The sequence below is a fragment of the Eptatretus burgeri genome, chromosome 6, assembly GCF_056783735.1.
Source record: "Eptatretus burgeri isolate ZD-2024b chromosome 6, Ebu_testis_v1, whole genome shotgun sequence".
Taxonomy (NCBI): Eukaryota; Metazoa; Chordata; class Myxini; order Myxiniformes; family Myxinidae; genus Eptatretus; species Eptatretus burgeri.
Genome location: NC_140966.1, coordinates 60259009 through 60281045, shown reverse-complemented (window position 1 = coordinate 60281045; position 22037 = coordinate 60259009). Strand labels below are relative to the sequence as shown.

At 43.1% G+C, this 22037-nt stretch overlaps 1 protein-coding gene and 1 pseudogene across 1 annotated transcript in view; one reads left to right on the top strand and one right to left on the bottom strand.

Moving 5' to 3' along the window:
* Positions 1-22037, bottom strand: part of LOC147024898 (uncharacterized) — a 68482-nt gene that overhangs the window by 8762 nt on the left and 37683 nt on the right. The window contains exon 2 of the mRNA XM_085885261.1: positions 6239-6333. Coding sequence (XP_085741387.1) covers positions 6239-6333 — 95 coding nt within the window. The remainder of the gene's footprint in view (positions 1-6238; positions 6334-22037) is intronic.
* LOC147024899 (uncharacterized) lies at positions 2247-5833 on the top strand (annotated as a pseudogene).

Genomic DNA, 22037 nt, shown 5'->3' with positions numbered 1-22037 from the left:
ATTCTACAACAGTTGTATTGCTATAATGGAAACTAAGAATACAAAAAATAATATTTTATGATCACTCAAAATCCTGACATCCTGAGAAACTTCTGACCTCAGATTCAGAATCAGCATACTCAGTTTAGTCCAGAGCACATGTTTCTACCCTAGTAGCAAAATATTTGTTGTTGAGTGATAATCTGTGGCGATGCTAACAATAACAGTCAGGAGGTGCATCTGATTATACGCACGCACGCACGTACGCACGCACGCACGTACGCACGCACGCACGCACGCACGCACGTACGCGCACACACACACACACACACACACACACACACACACACACACACACACACACACACACACACACACACACACACACACACACACACACACACACACACACACACACACACACACACACACACACACACACACACACACACACCTCATTGGTGCAACATGTCAACCAAGCCCCCCACACTCCAGTTAAGTCATTATATACGTCACCTTTTTGGTGATGTTATATACAGTAATTGCATCGCTGGATCACCCCACAATATTTTCTATTGAGATTTTTTCTCATTTGTCTCATACCCCAAGCTTTCTGGCAGCTCAGAAACCGAGAACTTTGAGGTAAAATTACTCTCCATTAAAAATATCAAATCAGAATTGAACGTGATGTGTACTCTGATGGTCAACAGAAATGCAAGTTGATCAAATTGGTAGTATGCCAAACTAGCAACATTCACTGGACTTTCAATGACCAATCATGGATGCTGAAAGAAAGAGCACTAAAGTTTATATTATTTGGCTGTTGATAACAATATGCTTCAGTTATGTCCATTGACGGGCAGGATAGCCTGGAGGTATGCTGGGCAGAGGTAAATAGCCACCAACTGAGCGTCCTGTCTCCTGAAATTAGTTGGTGGATTTTAAAGAGCCGATGGTGTCCTTCAAAAACAGTAGGTGAGCTTTCGTTGGCTCCTTAAACAAATTCCAAATCCCTGCTCTACTTTCAGGGGACATTAGATTAACAGCACAATTGCACGCCCACTAGAAATGGTGCAAACCAGCAGTAAAGTGCTGCACACGGAATGAAATGAAGTGAGTTATATTCATGTAATCTCTGAGTGTTACAGAGCTATTGCAAATGCTTGGGAAACAAGTAAAAAACACATAAAATGACATTTCCCCCGTTGTTTTAGTTATTTTTCTCTTTGGAGTTAAAGGATTAGCCAATATTTATGTCCAACTAAAATGGCCACCAGTCGGCCATCTTTGATCAGATCGCAAAATAAAGTGAGGGGCACGTGTCAGCCATCATGTATTGTGCTTGTGCCAAGTTTGAATAAAATCAGATCATGCATGTCTGCGAAATGGTTGGGGACACATTTAAGTAACAAAATCACCACCAACGGCCATATTGGATCTGATCTCGAAAAAAAATGACGTGCTTATGTAAGCCATCATTCTTTTTCTGTGTGCCGAGTTTGAACAATATCGGTAAATGCATTTCCGAAACATGATTAAGGACGTGTTCAACGTCAGGTTTTTTCACAAATAAAATGGCCGCCAGTCTACCAGTCGGCCATCTTTGATCAGATTGCAAAATAAAGTGAGGGACATGTGTATGCCATTATCTGCTGTGATGTTGCAAAGTTTGAGTAAAATCGGACCATGTATGTCAGATAAATGGTTGGGGACACGTTAAAGGAACAAAATGGCCATCAGTCGGCCATCTTGGAACTGACCTCGAAAGAAAATGACATGCATATGTAAGCCATCATTCTTTATCTGTCTGCTATGTTTGAACAACATCAGCAAATGCATGTCCGAGAAATGGTTGAGGACGTGTTCAATATTGGATTTTTCTTTTATAACTGAAATGGCCGTGAGTCTGCCATCTTGGATCTGATCTTGAAAAAAATGGCATGCACATGTAAGCCCTCATTCCTTATATGTGTGGCAAGTTTAAACAATATTGGTACATGCATGTCCGAGAAATGCACCAGTCTTTAAGCTTGCTGATCTGGCACATCTCTACATGTCAAGAATGGAACAGTTGGGAGTTGCACACGACAAACGAGTAAGTACCACATGACTGAAGCAAAGACTCTTGGCCCAGTTCCCAGACCTGCGTGCTCAGAGTAAAGGGAGATGTTGTGCTGGTATTTGATGAAGATATCGGTGCTGCATTAGGCAAAGCCTGTGATGGGGACATTGATAGTGACGCTGTTCACCTTGCACGTGCTGCACACATTGTACGTCAACACATGTTTGAAGACCCAGTGCCTTTCAATGGGGAATGTGATGAAAGGTGCCAGGAGAACTCTGTGCCAAAACTTTTGCTTGCCTAAGTAAGCATGGTGCTGGAAGGCCCCAGCATCAAGGACCAAAGCCTGGTGTCTTCGACACCAACAACACTAGCTATTGCCTAGCTTCTGAAATATAACTGTGTCAAGCACAGGCGAACCCAGAAAAATACTACTCCATCAGTCAGACACGATACCTCCCAGGAAACACGTCTTCCAGCATACCTTGGGCTAATGCTGCATGCAAAAACTCGTAAGAAAGAACTTGTAGACAGGCTATTCAATCTCGGCCTCAGCATCTCATATGACCGCGTGATGTGCCTCTCTGCTGAGCTGGGGAACAATGTCTGCCAACGCTTTCACATGGAGCAAGTGGTTTGTCCAACCACCATGCGTGGCAACATATTCACAACTGCTGCTGTGGACAATATTGACCACAATCCAAGTGCAACCACAGCCAAAGACTCATTTCATGGAACAGGAATCTCATTGCTGCAACATCCCACTTGCACAGATGCTGCAGTAGACCGTGGTATTGTCATAATTGGAGGTAATGTTGGCTCGAAGACGGTTGGTGATCTACCACATTTCTATGCTGATGTACCGCCTGTTACATCCAGCATCAAGGAATCTACTGTTCCAGCTACCCATGTCATCTCCCTGCGAAGGAGTAATTTCAAGACCCATACCGAACAACAGTACAGGTGGTTGGAAAACACGAGACATGTCCTTGATGATGACGAAGAGAAGGACTTTGAGAACATATCATGGGCTGCATACCATGTAAGCCATCAAACCCCTGGTGATCGAATCATCACACCCACTGCCTTACTCCCCCTTTTCCAGGAGTGTGCCCACACTGTGGCTATGATTAAACACTCAATGGATGTAGTGGAGAATGCTGTCGAACATCTGAACACAGGCCAAACTCCAGTGCCGACATTTAACCAGCCGCTATATGCTCTCGCCAAACAGATCCAGTGGAAGTGGCCTGAGAAATATGGAGAAGATCAATTTGTGGTGACGTTCGGTGGTCTCCACATCGAGATGGCAGCTCTGAAGACTGTGGGTGACTGGCTACGTGGAAGTGGATGGTTACAAGCACCGGTACAAGCAGAGATTACTACAGCAGGAACAGCAGTCTCCTTCCTCCAGGCAGCACATGTTACACGTACAAGAAGGGCACACCAAATCACAGCTGCTGCCTTATGCATTCTGCAACAGAGCCTATAACCACTACAGTGTTGCCAATACACAAGATGGAGAGACCCCAGTGGACTATGATGCCTGGTGTAATGACAGACAACAGAATTGCCCACAGTTTCAGTACTGGGCAACAACAATGGCACTGGAAATTTGCATTCTAATCTATGTGCACTTCATCCAAGAAGCCAATTTTACTAAGTATCTGGATAAACTGACAGAACTGACTCCATGGTTCTATGCACTAGATCACACAAACTATGCGCGCTAGATACCAGTGCATCTGAGAGATATGGCTCAACTGTCAAAGCAACACCCAGACGTTTACAGAGAATTTAGTGCTGGTCACTTTACGATGCAGAATACCAAACGGGTATTTTCAGCCGTCACTATTGATCAAGCACATGAACAGAATAATACTTGCATCAAGGGTGACGGAGGGTGATTGGCCTCACAGAGAACCCAAGTGCTCTGCGGCGGTGGATGATTGCTGGCCCAGAGGTCGCCAGAGTTATTCAGGAATTCGAGAATGTGGAGCTTCACTGGGGAAAACGACTAGACTTATGTCACCATGATCAAACATCGAGTGTACGAAAATCCTTTGCAAAAGATGTTCGTTCACTTGTGAGTGTAATCGAGGAAATGGGCAACCCTTTTGATGAGGAGAGCCAAGACTTACTTGTAATTGATACCAAAGAAATTGCAGACCCTTCAGTACTGAAGACAGTCCATACTGCCAAGAATCTAGGCCAAGAACAGTTTCATCAATTCACAAAGGAACGTCTCCTAGACAAGACCAAGTCAATCGATGATGTACGTCACCGTAATAAGCTACCACTTTTAGGCATCCCTATAGACAAAGCACCTAAGGGAAAGCAACAGTTTGCCTCCCTGAAGAGTGACATGGAATTATTTTCTCGGTTGTCTATCGGCTGTCAGACTCGGGATGGAAATCTTGATGATTCCTTTCGACACGAGAACCAAGGAGGCCCACCAGCACTCTCTGAGGCAGGGAGACTTCACCTAGGCACCAAGAGTGACTTGTTGACGTGTCTGGAAGGCCTTTCCAATGCGCAATCAGAAGCTCCTAGTGTCACCAATATCGTATTAGATGGAGCAGCCATCATTCAAATGCTGAAGCCAGGAACTACAAAGACATTTCTTGAATATGCCAGTCAGGTGTTCATCCCATAATCTGAGGACAGCTTCAACATGCATCATGTCTAGATCTGGTCTGGGACAGCTATGTAATTGATTCTCTAAAAGCAACAGCCAGGGCAAAACGTGGAAAGGGGGTTCGCAAACGTGTTATTGAGTCTGCACCCATACCAAAAAACTGGCAGGACTTCTTGTGTGTAGATATCAAAAAGACAGAACTGTTCAGTTTCCTGTCAAAATAACTCATCCATTCATTTGATACTGAAAACAAGGAGCTGGTACTCTGTGTGCCACCACAACAGGACATTGACTCACTTGCACCATGCAACCATGAAGAGGCAGACAGTCGAATGTTGCTGCATGTAGCACATGCTGCAAAGCACAGACATCACCAGATACTAGTACGTACTGTTGACACCGATGTTGTGGTGTTGGCTGTGATGGTAGCTCATACACTACCAGATAAAGATGAACTGTGGCGAGCTTTTGGAACAGGAAAGAGTTTTCACTACATACCAACCCACAAAATTGCAGCCTGTCTGGGTCCAGAGAAATCACGTGCGCTCCCAATGTTCCATGCCCTAACAGGGTGTGATACGGTGTCAGCCTTTGTTGGACATGGAAAGAAAACTGCATGGGCTACTTGGAACTCACTGCTGAAGCTCACTGATGCACTTTTCCGACTGGCACGTGCTCCCAGTGGGATCTCAGAACAGATCATGAGTGTCATTGAGAGGTTCGTCAAACTCCTCTTTGATCGAACAAGTACTTGCACTGATGTTAACAAGGCTAGGAAGAAGCTGTTTGCAAAGAATAACTTTATTAAGTGAATTCCGCCAACACAGGCTGCTCGAGAACAACATGTTAAGAGGGCCGTTTTCCAGGGTGGCCATATCTGGGGCCAGACACTGCTTCCACAGCCTGCACTTCCTTCTCCATGGAGCTGGGGTTGGATAAAGACTGATGATGGACTTTATCAACCAAATTGGACGACACTTCCTGAAGCATCCAAGACCTGCTACGAGTTGATCTCCTGTGGCTGCAAGAAAGGATGCCGTAGCCGCTGCAAGTGCAAAAAGGCTGCACTTAAATGCACAGCTCTCTGCTGGTGTGAAGGAGAATGTCCAAGAAACTCATATACCAAACAGTATGTCAATTTTTGCATAAGCTGAACTGTTTTAAAGCAATATGCTCAGATATGATCCCATTTTGTGAACATGGCGGCCATTTTGAAAAATGGCGCCCATAAATGCTCAGGCCAGCACCTGGCTAATATTCTAGCATAAGATCATGAGCAATTGGGAGGTCTAAAGTGGCTATTAGACACAAACAAAGACATCTAGTCGGCATTATCGAAAAGCTAATGCAGCATGGCGGCCATATTGGAAAATGGCCGCTCTGGCCAACATAGGTACAATTTCAAGTGCCTCCCTCCATATCTGAAATTGTTTACTCTGTAATTATCTATGTCTGTGCCAATTTTGATGCTTTTATCAAAAAATGAACAATTGGTTTGCTAATCCGCTGGACTATTGGGTCGAGGCATGAAAAAAGTGAAGAATATGTGGTGTCCTTACCAGTCGAGGAGCAAATACGATGCAGACGGAACGGCCTGTATTCCGTGCGCCATTGCAGGCTGGCATTTTACTCAGACCGTTGACCAGAGGCACACCTGTAGGAGCAAAATGGACAGTTTGTCCTCACTTTATCAGAGATCATACATCGTCGGATAATTGCTATTTTCACTTTCACCTTTCCCTTTGCATGGTACCATTATGTTTATTTTTCCTTCCTGACAATCTTTTTAACTCTCATTGTGTATGCATTCAACTCTTTAATTTTCTCTCTTATGCTACATATTATGTATGTGTGCAGATTTGACACTATAAGCATGTACCGGTCCACGATTGGGGCTTGTGGGGTGTTAGGACCCCAACTTTTTGTCACATTGACTCATTGTCACCCCCATCCCCTACTTCCCCCAGCCACCTTTACTTTCTGTAAAGAAGTCAAGAATCCATGTAGATAATTATTCCATTAATGTGCATCACCTGAAACCAGAAGGTAAACGAAAACAAAGTAGAACGGCACTCGGTGGAGCGCATACCTCTGCCAGGCTGAACAGTTTACGTTTTGGATCCCACTGATAGGTCGGATCTACATCCAGACCTCAACGAGCATTCAATCAGCTTGTTCTTGTCACCTACCTAACTCATCCACCAAGTATCGTCCGCATCTGTTCATAACTTCTTGAGATATTGCGCCATATATCGTTTTCGGCACTGTCTCTCAATGGAGAAGAATCATTAAAAAAAAATTCTCGTATTCAGATCCAGATTCGAATCTTCACCAAAATCAAATCAACTTGTACGTGCCACATAACCAACCTGTCCACCAAGTTTCGTCCAAATCCGTCCATAAAGTTTTGATATATCCTGTTCACAAACAAACAGACAGACAAACAGGGGTGAAAGCGTAACGTCCGTCCACCTTTGGTGGTGGACATAACTACTGTAAATCAAAATAAGTCTTATTATGGAAACAAAAAAAGATTTACTCCAATCTTTACTAAAATGCATGAATGGTGTTTGTTTGTTGGCTTGTTGTTAAGTCCTCCAACAGTCTTGGCTTGGCCTGTCCATATTTGTATCTGAAGGACCGATTCATGATGCAGCTCGTGTATGGCTGGCAGGATAGCCCTATGATACACACATTTGCGGCTGAGCCACCTAGCCTGGGTTTGAATCATGACCCAGTGACAAACTGTCATCCTTGTGCCTCAGAGGAAGGGTGATTCATCAATGCATGTGTGCCATTCCTTGGATGGATGGTAAACCGGGGCATCCCCTCTGCCAGCATTAGTTGGTGGACATTAAAGATCCTATTGTTTCCTTTATGAAAAGTAGGCGAGCCATTGCCAGCACGCTGAACAAATTCACAGTTCCTGCCCAAACCTACAGGGAACGTTGCATTAGTGGTCCAGTTGCATCCTCCTCAGCCAATGATGCCACTCACAACCAAGAATAAGAAGAAGCATTGAGTGTACCTGGGTTCAGATCCCATATCGCACATGATTTTGTCCTTGTAATTCACGTTATCGTATATCGATATTGACTAATGTCTTTTTACCTCTGGCACCGAAGGTGAGGGGAGATTATGTTTTTGGGGTCGCCGAAATAGGTGACCCTTATTGTCAGTAATTCTGTCTGTTTGTTTGGATGTTTGTTCGTTTGTCATCAGCATAATTGGTAGTAAACGTGGGCGGATTTTGACCAAACTTGGGTGGTAGGTACATCTGATGATCTCGTGCTTTGGAAATTGTGATGGTTGCTAGGGACGCTTTGGTTCCCTAGCAACAACCGAAAAACCTTCAAAATCGGTACCGTTCACGCGAAATCTATTCCAAAAGCCATTATCCCACGTAGGGTTATGAAATTTGGCACGAATGATCTACCGGTGATGCTCTATCAAATATATTCCGGTTTCTGTGATATATGGAATACTTTACCTCCTGCTTGGCGACCCGCCGCCTACCGGCTTGCACCCCTGTCTGTCTGTTTGTGAACAAAAGACCTCAAAAAGTTGTGGACAGATTTGAATAAAACTTGGTGGACATGTTGGGGGTGTGACAAGGAAGAATTGATCCAATTTTGGTGAAGATCCGAATCCAAATCCGAGAATTTTTACGTGCTTCTTCACAATTGAGTGATAGGTCAAACTTGGTGGATGAGTTGGTTAGGTAACCAGAACAAGCCGATTAGATTTTAGTTCAGGTCCGAATCCAGATCCAGCCTACCGGTGGGATACAGAACGTAAACGAATCAATCTGACGGAGGTATGTGCTCTACCGAGTGCCATTCTAGTTCCTGCATGTGATTTACATAAAGCTCCATGACAAGCCTTAGATCCTTGTAAAAAAATCATTTTGATACAATTGGCATGCCAATTCAGAGGGCCGAGGGGTGTCCAGAGATGATCAGCATTACAATCCCACAAGAGGTGTTCATGACGAAGGTGTTCATGATGAGGGTGCAATGTGAATCTATAGTAACTGTCTCTGAGCAGCAAGGAGATGAATGAAAATTGTCAAATGGAGTATCGAAAGTCAAAAAGCTTAAAATTCGGTCCAAGGATGTCTTTGTCCTCCAATGAAAGGGGCCAGCTTGAGGGTTTAAAAAAAAAGTTTTCAGATGAAGGGTTTATAAGTTTACTTACATGTGAACAATTCAGTCAGCCCAAAAAATGCCCAAAATGTCCACCATTTCATACAAGGCCTGCTTGAAGTAACATGTGCACATGTGAAATGTTAAGCACAATAGATAATCAGAAACGAGAAAGGGCAGAAAGTGAACTATATGGTTTACAGATGTATATGTACATTCCTTCATTTGGCCGTAACACTTCAGCGACACTTTATCAAATACACACATTCATATGTATATATATATATATATATATATATATATATATATATATATATATATATATATATATATATATATATATATATATATATATATATATATACAAAGAGTGAGGTGTGTGTGTGTGTGTGTGTGTGTGTGTGTGTGTGTGTGTGTGTGTGTGTGTGTGTGTGTGTGTGTGTGTGTGTGTGTGTGTGTGTGTGTGTGTGTGTGTGTGTGTGTGTGTGTGTGTGTGTGTGTGTGTGTGTGTGTGTGTAATTGTTATCTCCATAATTCGGGTTTCAGAAGGTGGAATAGAGTCCTCACAGTCCTCAGAACTCGAAGTATCCACCTTCGTTTCGGTGAGGGATCGTGATTCGTGGGCAAAGAGGTGAAGTTGTGTTGTTCTCATAGTCTTGTTCTGAGGGCTGTCTTCAGGATCGTCACTGAACCCAGGACAGCCTCCAACTGTAGTTTGTTTGTAGTAATATTCCCTGGGATGGTTTTTGAGATCTCTGTCAGGTTCTTTCTCATTCGCATTGATCCAATTATCACTGGAACAATTTTGGTGCTTTTCAGATTCCAGGATCTTTTCAACTAAAAAAGTCTTCATATTTGGGTGGGGTAATTACCCCGAAGCGGTGTCGTCACCTGAATCATCTGCTCTGATTGGGCCCGGACCACTGTGTGGCCCGGCTGTAATGGCCGGTAGCGGCTCCACTCCACTTCCGGCAAGATAACTCCAAGCTGCGGAATCGTCCCACTCCGAGCCCCATGATATGAATCACCCCGCACCGAACTCCGCAACATGAATTGCCTTGCACCGATCTCCCAGACCGTGCCCCAGCATCCGGCCGAGGGTCGTGTCGGCCCCGCGTGCCCGCCTGGGCACCCCCCATTAGCGCTGATCAATGCCTGCTCCGCAATGCGCCACACGGCCCGAGCAATCCGAACTGCACAGCACGCCTCTGCCTGATCGCGGCTCGCCGGGCGGAGAGGTGAGGAGACATTCACCGTCCATGGGGAACACCCGTGGCCACCAGCGGGGACTGACAGTAAGGTGTTGGGGTAAACCCATGCACAGATGGTAAGACGTGAGGATAAACCCATGCACAGACCAGAACAAGATGTGTGCCATTCGTGCCCTGCTCTGTACGATGATAAGGTGTCACGAGCTAAGCACAGGTCCACCTGCCATCGAGCATGCCCCCTACAGTGTGCGCGGATCCGCCATTAAGCACATGGCCAGCGCGCGGGTTCACCTGATTCTGCTATCGTGTGTGCGGGGCCAAACCTGAACTGTGCCAGGAATTGAGGGGAACGATCGGATATAATAATTGCATGGAGGTTTGGAATGAAAAAGAATAGAGATATAAGTATCAGATGGAGAAATGAAGGGAAAAGAAGATGCCGATATAACTAAATGCAGAAATGGTTTGAAAAGAACACGCCACCCGTATCTTGCACACTTGTGTCCTGCACAACATGGCGTGGTTGTTGTTTTTCTATTATCGGCCTCTGACGATGTAGTTATCGGAACCAAGCTGCCAGCCACGCTGTCGCAGATATTGGGTCATTTGCTTCTGTGTTGTGAAAAACAACATCCGTGCAGCCTCTGAGAGATATTTATTCGTATGCCTTTTCAATGCAACCAGCAATCTCAGCCCAGATCATTGGAAACGTCAGACGATCATCTCCAGCTTGCGGCAGAGGTTCCTTTGAGGGTATCGCTGTATCCTCGCAGCTGCACTGTCGATGCTCGTGTGGTGTTGTTGTGGATTTTTATTCCCCTACCCCAGCCGTGGCACATGCTGCACGTGTTGGCCTCTGCAAGGATGCACATGTTGAGGGTGTGGCTGCAGTTTTTAGAGGCGGCTGTCTGAGTGCGGTGTCTGCTTGGATTTATTTCAAGAGGAGGAATGAAGATGGAGATATAATCAGACTTAACTATGAGATCCACACAACGCACTGTCCCGTTGTCCCACTAAACAAAAGGGAAGGGACTATCTGAACGTACATTAATGGAATAACTGTCTGGGGACCGCTGTATGATGGTAGTTATTGCTTTGGAGGGATGCGGTTCCCAGAACCGCAACAATATTACCATGTGCTGGTAATATCCACTTACCACAAAGAAAATATGCAGGAAACAGTTTGTGGATTTTTGTACATTAAATAATAAATTATTGAAGTAAGCAAAAACCACTTACATTAATGAGAGTTACTGTGCAATAAACCACAATAAAGCTTGCAAATTAGTGAATGTGTGAAATTAGTTTTCATCGGATTGTTCCCTTGCTTGAAAGTCTCTAAGTGGGATCAGAATAGCACCAAGCAAGCAAGTTTCAACAGAACAGTGTGTAAAGATCCAAACTCTATGAGAAGAAGGGCACACTATGAAGAATATAGCAGAAAAGCTGAAGATCTCCTCCAATGGTGTGAGGTATACTTTGCAACACCTGAAATGAACATGCTTAGTACAAAACAAGAAAAGGCCAGGAAGATGCAGAAAACTCTCCCCAAAGGCACGAAGCACTTGAGTTTTCTCAGCTGACACATGGGAGAAAATCAAGTCAGCAGCTGACAAATTAAATGAGAGCAGGGTTGAACATTTTTTTTTTTTTGGATACATTGTCGAGGCTCATATGAGAGCGAACACACAACACCCAACAAGGGGGGTGGGAGAGAGAAGGACAAAACAGTGGGAAACAGAGACATTAGGAGATCTGTGGAAGAGAGAGGGATGGGGCAGGGAAAATGGGGTATTCAACATGGACATAGCAGGGACTTTCAGGACCTTACACGACAAGAAACTTTCGCGAAGGAAAGCAGGGAATTTGAAGGTTTGGGGTGGATTAACAGGGGTAGAAAAGATCATGGTTTTGGATGGAGGAAGATAGATGGTGGTGAATAGCTGTTTCAAAGACATGGAGGGAAGAATGGGATTGAAGAGAATGAGGTGAGTTTATTCCAAAGGTGGGGAAAAAAGAGGAATGAAAGATGAAAAGTGAGCAGTGATTCATAATTTTGGTACTTTTACCAGAAGGGGGTCACTGGCGGTCCTCGAGCGCCCTGCGGAAATATGGGGTGGGGGACATATCGCAGACAGAGCGGGGGGGGGGGGACGGGGCGAGACTGGAGAGGAGACGGTAGAAGACAGAAAGACCACCGACCTGCCTTCGTTGAAATAGTGAGAGACCCAAAGACTCGGCCTCATCACGGAAGATACCAATGATCCTAAATGCCTTGGTTTCCACAGCGTGAAGCCGAGAAAGGTGAGAGGCAGGAGCACCAGCCCAGAGGGGAGAGCAGTACTCCACCACGCTGCGGAAATTTATTATATTTTACAGAAGCCAGCATTATTACATTTCACAAAATGTGATGAATACTGCTTATGACCTATATATCCTTTGAACAGATCTCCCTATTGAGTCATCTAGCTCCTTATGATGGGCCTCAATCATAATAAATTGAGATCTCAACAGTGGCAACCGAAATCTTGCATGTAAACAGAATTCTCTATAAAATTCTCCATGGAAAAGCCACAGGTTATCACGAGTTATGAATGTTGTGGTGTGGTGCAGTTTTTCAACTAAAGATGGCATCAACACTTATTAATTATTTCCTTTCTGAGAGCAAGTATCTCTATATTTGTGTGTATATATATATATATATATATATATATATATATATATATATATATATATATATATATATATATATATATATATATATAAAAATCATTCGACAAGACATACTGGTACGTTAGTTGAGATAAGTTCAAAGATGGCTTATGAGTGCACTTCTTGCTTGAAATAAATTGTCTCTAACAGAATGTGCAGGATAATGAAGAAATTGAGTTTGTGATAGGAATGTTGGTTGTTCTAGATTTGTGTTGTTGTCATTTCAACTCGGATTCTCAGATTAATGTATTTTCAAATTAACATGCACCATTTTTGTTGAGGTTATGCCAGTCAGAGTGATTTTATGCTCATGTTTCCCCCAGAACTAATACTTATGTCGAAATCTTTCAAAGAAGCCTTTGCAAGTATCTTTAAAACGTTTTTTTTCTGGCCACCCCTGGATCTTTTTGCTCAGTTACTTTCTCCATAAAATATATTTTTGGGAACATGTTGGTCAGGCATCCTACAACATGACCTGCTATTGATCCAGTATTGCACGGATGCTTGACATATCATCTTGGGTGAGAACAATCGTATCAGGTATCTTATCCTGCCATTTAACTCAAATGATTTTTCTCATACAATTTAAGAGAAATCGATTCAACTTCTTTGTGCGTCTTTGTTAGACTGTCCAAGTTTCACATGCATCTAATAAAGTTGATGGAACTATCGCTTTACATACCTTGAGCTTCCTCTTCAAGTTAATGCCTCCGCAGTCCTAAACTCTGGCATGCAATCTGCCGAAGGCCTTACTAGTCTTAGAGATTCGTACGTGTATTTACTCATCAATGTGAGCAGCTCAAGAAAGAATACTCCCTTGATAAGTGAATTTATCCACTGCTTCTAGCTTTACTCCGTTGATCATGACATTCGGTTCGCAGTGTGTTTTTTTCTGGAGCTGGTAGATACATTACTTTAGGTTTGCCAGTGTTGATTATGAGTCCAATATTTTCAGATGCTGGGGATAAACGATTTATGTTTTGCTGTGAATTCTGATGTCAAATATCAGTGAGTCCACAATCATCTGCAAGCACAAGAAATCATACATTTATCTTCTTTCAGTTTCGTTCTGGCCTGTAATCTCACAAAGTTAACAAAATCCACCATCAGTTGGATAATTTCCCACAAATACCTGTGCGAGAATCGTTGTGATAGGCATTAAAAGGGCACAGCAGTAAAAATCATACTGAAAAGGGAAGGAGCCAAACCCCACCCTTGCTTTACAGCAGTTGTGATTGAAAAAACATTCAAATATTTTCTATTTTCGTGGACACGAGCAAGCATGCCATCGTGGAATTGTCTCACCATGTTGATAAACTTTGCAGAAGAGCCAAATTTAGACATTATTTTCCAAAGGCCTTCACGGTTAATGATATCAAAAGCTTTTGTTAGATCAACAAAAAACTGTGCAAAGATCAGAGTTTTGTTCTTGACATTTTTCCTGGAGCTCTTGAGCGGCAAAAATCAATGTCGATCGTACTGCGATTCTTTCTGAAGCCACGTTGGCTCTGTCGAAGTAAACCATTCTTTAAATTATATATTGTGAGAATTTTGTTCAACCATCTTTTACAATTCTTTTTTTCCTGCAACAGTTAATAAAGAGAAACCTCGATGATTGCAGAAAACTTGACAGTTTTGTTTATTTATATACAAATTAATGTGTCTCTCTATGTGCTCGTCAGGTATTGACTCTTGTCCCGACGTTGATTGAAACCTCCGGCCTTATGAATTTCTGCCGGAATTGGATCCATCGCTGGAGATGTACCTTTCAATAGAAAAATCTATTGCTTTCTAAGTTTCCGAAGAAGAAGGTGGAACAGATAGCATTACGTTGACTTCAACTCGAGTAATCGATTTATTCCTTTTTTTGTTTGTTTTTTTTATTGAAATTTGTCCAACACAAGGCCAAGAGCCACTGAATGTGTAGGGCTACACAAGAAAAGAAAAACGATCAAAGACGAAGAAGGAAGTAATTTATATTATTCTTGAAAGAAAATGGATCGTAAGATGAAAAGAAGCATGTAAATGGCAATTAATCCAAATTTATGCAGCACGTGGAAAAAAGCTACTTGCATAGCTCTTCGTTCTACACCTAGGTATGGCCAGAGTGTACAGGTGTGAAGTTGTGGCAGAACGAGTCTCCTGACCAAAGACCCTGACAGAAGGTACCAAGTTTGAAAGAGCAGTCGAGAAATTGCCATGAAAATATCTGTGAAACAAATTTAGAGTAGAAACAGACCTATGATGTGAAAGCGCTTGTATAGAACAGTCGAGCTCTACTCCAACCAAATTAATGACAAACTTCTGGAGCCCGTCTAATAAGGACAGATGACAGGCTCATGCTTCAGCCCAAAGGTGGCAACAGTACTGCGTAAGGGGGTGTATAGTTGTCTTATACAAATAGAGGATAGCTTCCGGAGGTAGATATTTCTGGGCTCGATAGAGACAAGCAACTTGCATAGAAGCACTCTGATATATACTTCTCCCAACTGAGATTAGGGGAGATATCATCTTTTCAAGTATGTACAAGTAAGTTCAGGTCTGATACTTCCGGCAAGATTAAGTAGATACAGGTTTGATACTTCCAGCAAGATCAAAGGACCCATGTGCACAGTAGGAAAAGTTCTGTCTCTAGAACGAGAAAGGGACAGCAATTTAGTCTTCTTGGCATTGAAAGTTACCAGACAATATTGTGACCCAACTTCAACACGTTCTCTAAATCATCGTTCAGTGTGCCACAAATCTCACTACAAGAAGTGATACTTGAATTAAAGGGATGCACAGTAGAGTGTGGAATCATCGCCATGCATGGCGAGCTGGGATGAAGCGTTATCAGACAAGTCATTGATATATACCAGAAAAAGAGTCGGATAAAGAACAGAATCCTGAGGAACACCAGAATTTACAGAGCAAATAAGGGATGATTGGCCATCAAGGACCACCTTCAACTTTTGGTTTGAAAGGAAAGCAGAAATTATGAGCAACATTCCTCCGGACCCACCATACGACTGAAGCTTGCACAGTGGTCCCTTAGGCCACACTTTATCAAAGACCTTTGAAATATCCAAGGCAACTAAACTCCAAAATCTCACCTCCAGGGTCTCACCTCCAAAATCGAAAGCCCTCTTAAAATGATCAGTAATTAGGGAGAGTAAGTCGCCAGTCGACCTGGAATGGCAAAAGCCACACTGATACTGACAGTCAGTAAGAAGTTCATTGTCCTCAAAGTGACGAAGAAGCTCATGATTAATAAAGCATTCAAAGATCTTACAAATCACAGTAAGAAGACTAACGGCATGGTAATTAGTCACCAGAGAATGATCACCGACTCCCTTAATTGAGGAAAAAGAGGAAAATTGCTCTGCAAAAAGATTTGCCCTATCCAAAGGGGTTGGTAAGAAACTCAGGAGCATGAAAGAGAGGAGGTGTAGATGACTTGCGGTTAATAACTGTTGGCAATCCACCAAAAGTCGCTAGAGCCAAGCCGCTGCGTCGTAATAGAGCCAGCAACAGAGTCTGAATATTACTGCCTGATATCCTCCAAAACTCTCTTACAGTGATTACTTGCTCCACAAAACAGGTGTTTTGAACCAAAGGTCCCCAACAAATGGTACTGCTTGAAAAGGATGGTTATGATGAGCATTTGCTACTGTACAAGTAGGAGTGAACCAGGGTTGAGAATGAACCTGTATCTGATTGGTACATGAAGGAATATAATTCTCAATGTCAATGTGAATCCATTGGGATATTTCCTCAGCAGCCAAATCCGGAGCCAGCCTGAAAGCAGATGCCCATGGCGCATCAGCCAGAAAAATAATGAAATCCATCCCAACCGGTCTTCCCAAACTGAAAAAGAGTACGGTGAAAAGGATGAAATGTAGTTGTGGGTGATGAATATGACACATACAGAAACAGTTGAGTGATCTGAGTTAACAATTGGAGGCAAAACCTTGGCAACACATTTATCCGGGTTGGAACACATGAAGAGATTCAGTAAGTACCTTCCATCAGAATCACGATCAGGGACATGAGTCGGAGATGCTATAATTTTGGTGAGATTTTGAGAAACAGAAAAACTACAAGTTTAAATGCCAGGAGAGTCAGTATTGCAAAGGGTATAACAGCCGTTCCTTGTGGTGAACGTTGAAGTCACCAAATACTACGATTCAAAATTAAGGATGCAATAAAATAGCATGGACGTGATAACCTCGCTGGGGGTTTGTCGCTGGGGGTTTGTCGCTGGGGTCTGTCCACAAATTATGGTCAATGCTGTCTGAGATGGCATCAAGCATTGCACAGGAGGATAATGAAAGTGAACGATATAGAGAAAACTGATATGTTGTGGAATAGAGGAGAGCAAGGCACAAACATCAACTCATGAGTGCTAGTTTGAACGAGTTTTCATGAGCTACAGGCAAAGAGTCTTTGATATAAATACCAAGACCATGGGATGGAGGATAATCAAGTCGATAAAAGATGTAACTCGGTATTACAAAAGAGTTGGAAGATACAGTTAAGCACAAAATTATTCATACCCTATGAAAAATCTGAGAGTTTTGCATTTATCTCATACCTACAAGCTGGAGAGTGGTAGAACTTTCACTTCACCCAAGGACATTTAGTTGGCATGTACAAATCCACATATATTTTGGCTCAACATTGTTAGCATAACAATAGAAATGTTAAGATTTCTGTTTTTATGCCTGTCAAAAATTATTCATACCCCATACCAAGTCTCAGAATTGAGGCCAATGTTTGTGATAATGCACCTGCTTTTGATATTCCTAAGATTCTTCATGTTGTTATGCAATTATTCCAAGATGTGTGCATACAATCAGAATACATTACAAATGTGGTCTATTGAATGCACAGTGAGGAATGTTATAGAACAACACTCTGCTTTTAGACTATAAATTAAGGGGAGCTGATGCAATCATTCTCAGGTGATTGTCAGCATGGCGAAGAAGAAAGAAGTCAGTGAGCACCTTCGGTTGTGTGAATGCTCACAAGGAGGTTAAAGGCTACAAAGCTATTTCAAAGCAGTTCCGAGTGCCAGTTGCCACCGTACAAAGCATAATTAGGAAATACAAGGAGTTCCACACTGTAAAAAAAAAACATTGAAGGACGTGGTCAGAAGCCAAAGGTGTCGCCTCGTCTGGCAAGAAAAGTATGGCGAGAGGCCAACAACAATCCAGGGATCACGATTAAGGCTCTCCTGAACAACCTTGGCGAGTCAGGGACCAAGATATCAAGGCAGACACTCCAGCGGACGTTGCACAAGGGGGGTCTCCATGGACGCCGACAAAGAAAGACTCCACTCCTCCATCCCAGGCACAGAAAGACTCATCTGGCCTTTGCAAAAGCTCACCTGGACAAAGACCCAAACTTTTGGTCCTCAATTCTGTGGTCAGATGAGAGGAAAGTGGAGTTTTTCGGGCACAGAGATGTTGCTTTCGTTTGGCGAAAGAAAGGTGAAACATACAACCCTAAGAACACAGTCCCGACCGTCAAGCATGGAGGCGGGAGCATAATGCTTTGGGGATGCTTCTCAGCCAGTGGGCCCGGCAATCTCGTCAAAGTGGATGGCATCATGAAAAGGAGCAGTACATGAAGATCCTTGAGGAAAACATCAAACAGTCCGCAGAGAAACTTCACATCAGGGAGCATTGGACGTATCAGCAGGACAACGATCCAAAACACACCGCCAATTCAGTCAATAAATGGTTCCGGGATAATGATGTAGATGTTCTGGAGTGGCCAAGCCAAAGTCTGGACCTCAACCCAATCGAGAATCTGTGGAGGGAGCTCAAGACCGGAGTGATGGCAAGGAAGCCTTCCAACTTCAAAGACCTGGAGACCTTCGCGAATGAGGAGTGGGCCCAAATCCCTGTAGAGACATGCAAAAACATTGTGAGCAAGTAGAAAAACCATTTGGAGGCTGTAATCACAAACAGAGCCTTTTCCATTGATTACTGAATGCGACTTTGAACTAATCTAAAGGCCCAGTCACACCTTGACGTTTTAGCCAGCTTATGCCGATTTTTGAAAAATGTCTAAAACGCTGGCACACGTCGAATACGTTATGGGTAAGTTTTGGAAACATTGAGAGCACGCTGAAAAACACTGCCATATGTCGCAGTATGCTGGCTTTCATCGTTGTACTTTGCGGTTGTCCTCAAATTTTCCATGCTTGAAATTTTACGACTTATGCCATCGCATGATTCACACGTTCCGCTACGCTGGCCATAAGTTGTAGGCACGTTATACGATCGTTGACACACGTCGACACACATTACTTGTAAGTTAATCATAAGTCGAAACACGTCAAGGTAATGTGTAGCGTACCCGAAACTTATTTCTAACCTATGAGTAACGTGTTGTAGGCACGTTACGCGATCGTTGACACACGTCCACACACGTTACTTGCAAGTTACTCTTAAGTCGAAACACGTCAAGGTAATGGTTCGCGTCAGTGTTCCAGACTCCCTGGTTTTTTTTTTTTTCCTTCGGTATGACGGTGATGTTGACACTTCGATTTCTATTGCAGTTATGATTTAAATCATTGAGCGGCAGCCTATTAATTATATTATATTATAACCGCACTAGAAATCGAAGTGTCAACATCACCGTCATACCGATGAAAAAAAACAAAAACAGGGAGTCTGAAACACTGATGCCAACCATTACCTTGAGTGTTTCGACTTATGAGCAACTTACAAGTAACTTTTGTCGACGTGTGCCAACGATTGCAAATCGTGCGTACAACTTATTCCCATCGCATGCGGAACGTGTGAGGCATACAGCAAGTACGTCGTAAAATGTTTCACACGTTTAAAATTTCAAGACGTACTCCACTTACTACGACGTATGATAGCGTACTTTAGCGTTCTGTTCACGTATACCAAACTTACCCATACCGTATTCGACGTGCGCCAGCGTTTTAGACGCATTTTTCAGAGGTCGGCATACACTGGCAAGATCGCCAAGGTGTGACTGCGATGTTGACACTTCCATTTCTCCTGTGGTTATGATTTGAATCGTTGTGCGGCAGCCTTTTAATAGGCTACGCCACGTGATCGTCGGCGATGCGTGCAGCGCGCTATGCATACGTTAGACTATCGTTGGGCATAGGTTGTGAACGCCGACAACAGGCTAAGCATTCGTTGGTATAAGTCATCTATAAGGTAACGAAACGTTCTTTGTCAATTACCAATATGTTATGCATAAGACCAACTCGTTATGAATACGTCCAAATCTTAAAAAAAAAAAACCATCAAAAGTTCAGCATAAGCCAGCGTTTTACATACATTTTGATACGTTGCCATTGCTGGCTAAAACATCAAGGTGTGACTCGGCCTTAAGCAAGGGCATGAATCATTCTGGACATGGCATTTTTTTGTAAATCTATCAATAAAATACCCCAGAAACAATGTATTTCTTGAAATGTCTCTTGCAGGATTCTTTCAGATGTTTGTCACATTCTTATGCAACTTAAGCCAGAAGAAACTCATTCCTCAAATAACACGATTCAAAATACTCCAAATTTGGTAAGGGTATGAATAATTTTGGGCTTAACTGTATGTCATTATCCAATCTACTTTCTGACAAAGCCCGCAGACCAGGTGAATTGATATGAACATATGATTGAACAAAGTAAAATTAGATAAAACCCCCCAATATTAGAGAAAACACTATTAAAGTAACTTGAACACAGCGCACAAGTTAGTGGGTTGACACATGCAGGTATAATGTTATTTTTCAGTGATTATAACGTCATATTTAATTTGTCATGATTAACAGACCAGACATTCAGCAGTCAGAGATAACTAGAAAGTCCAAAACTGGACCAAGACATTCCATAGAGGTCAAAGCAACTCAAACGAACACATTGTCATACAATTCCACTCTGATGGCCTCAGGAATGCAGCCAAAAGTGGCTGAACCAACCACCGTCCATGTCCATGGCAGTACAACCACTTTGACACTTTACACCAGCCTCCCAGAGCATTCCCAATGGGTTCGAGATCCTATGCTACCAGGTAGCCATGACCTGTGTAACAGGCAGAATTAATCAGATTCCACAGGAAGTCCCAGTCAAGAAGGACACAGGATAGCTGAGACTGAAAGTAGTAGAATAGAAGAAAAATAAAAATAAAAAATAGAAGAAAAAAAGAGAAGAGGAAATTAGAGAAATAGCAGAAACCAAGACCCCAAGACCCCAACACAAAACAACCAGCCCTTTGCCCTGCAACTCAACATGAGAATCCAGTTTCTTCACAGTGCAAGTGGAATTGGTAAACTAGTCCGAGTCGAGGGAAACTGGAGGTGCTTCTACCTCTATTGGTGGTGGACTGCCGACCGAGGCGGATGAGCTCTACCTGATCGGGTTTGAAATAAGAGTTGTCCTTCTCTTTGGCAGACTCCCAAATCAAGGCTAATGAGTTCCACCGACCCGGAACAAGTCTGGCTTTAAGGCATCAGACACCTGCCTTCCACACCTCTGCATTCGGTTGGAAACAGGGGTCGGCACGAGAAGCCATGCAGTAGGAGTTCGATTAGAAGAGGCTATCTGAAGCACAGACCATATGGGATATTTTATAGATCAGGAGTCGCTCAGTTCTCCACTCCCATCCCAGTCATTCCTAACCCTTCAGACTAATGCTAACCGCAACACACATTCGCAAACACCGCCTCATTCAACTCAATTCCCTGCACCAACACACGCACGTCATGGCTTCAGCTAATGCGTCCGTAATGGTCCGTACATGAAAATATAAATAAGTGAAAAAAAAAATGAAAAAGATAAATGCAGGTGAGCGGCCCGAGACAATTGAGAAACACGTTAATTTGGCATGCTGATGGACATTGAAGCCTGTACACCAGGAAAAATCACAGAACTGTCGGAAAGCATCTGTAAATGAAAATATAAATAAAATATAAAAATTGTTTCCGGACATATCCAGGCGGTGTTTCTCTCTGGGTGGTGTTTGTCTTCAGATGTGTCTGGGTGGTATTTTTCTCTGGACGTTTCTGGGCAGTTCTTTTTTTTTTTTTTTATCTCTGGACGGTGTTTGTCCCTGGATGTGTCTGGACGGTGTTTGTCTCTGGGTGGTGTTTGTCTTCAGATGTGTCTGGGTGGTATTTTTCTCTGGACGTTTCTGGGCAGTTCTTTTTTTTTTTTTATCTCTGGACGGTGTTTGTCCCTGGATGTGTCTGGACGGTGTTTGTCTTCAGACGTGTCCAGTTGGTCTTTTTCTCTGGACGTATCTGGGTGGTTTTTATTTCCGGAC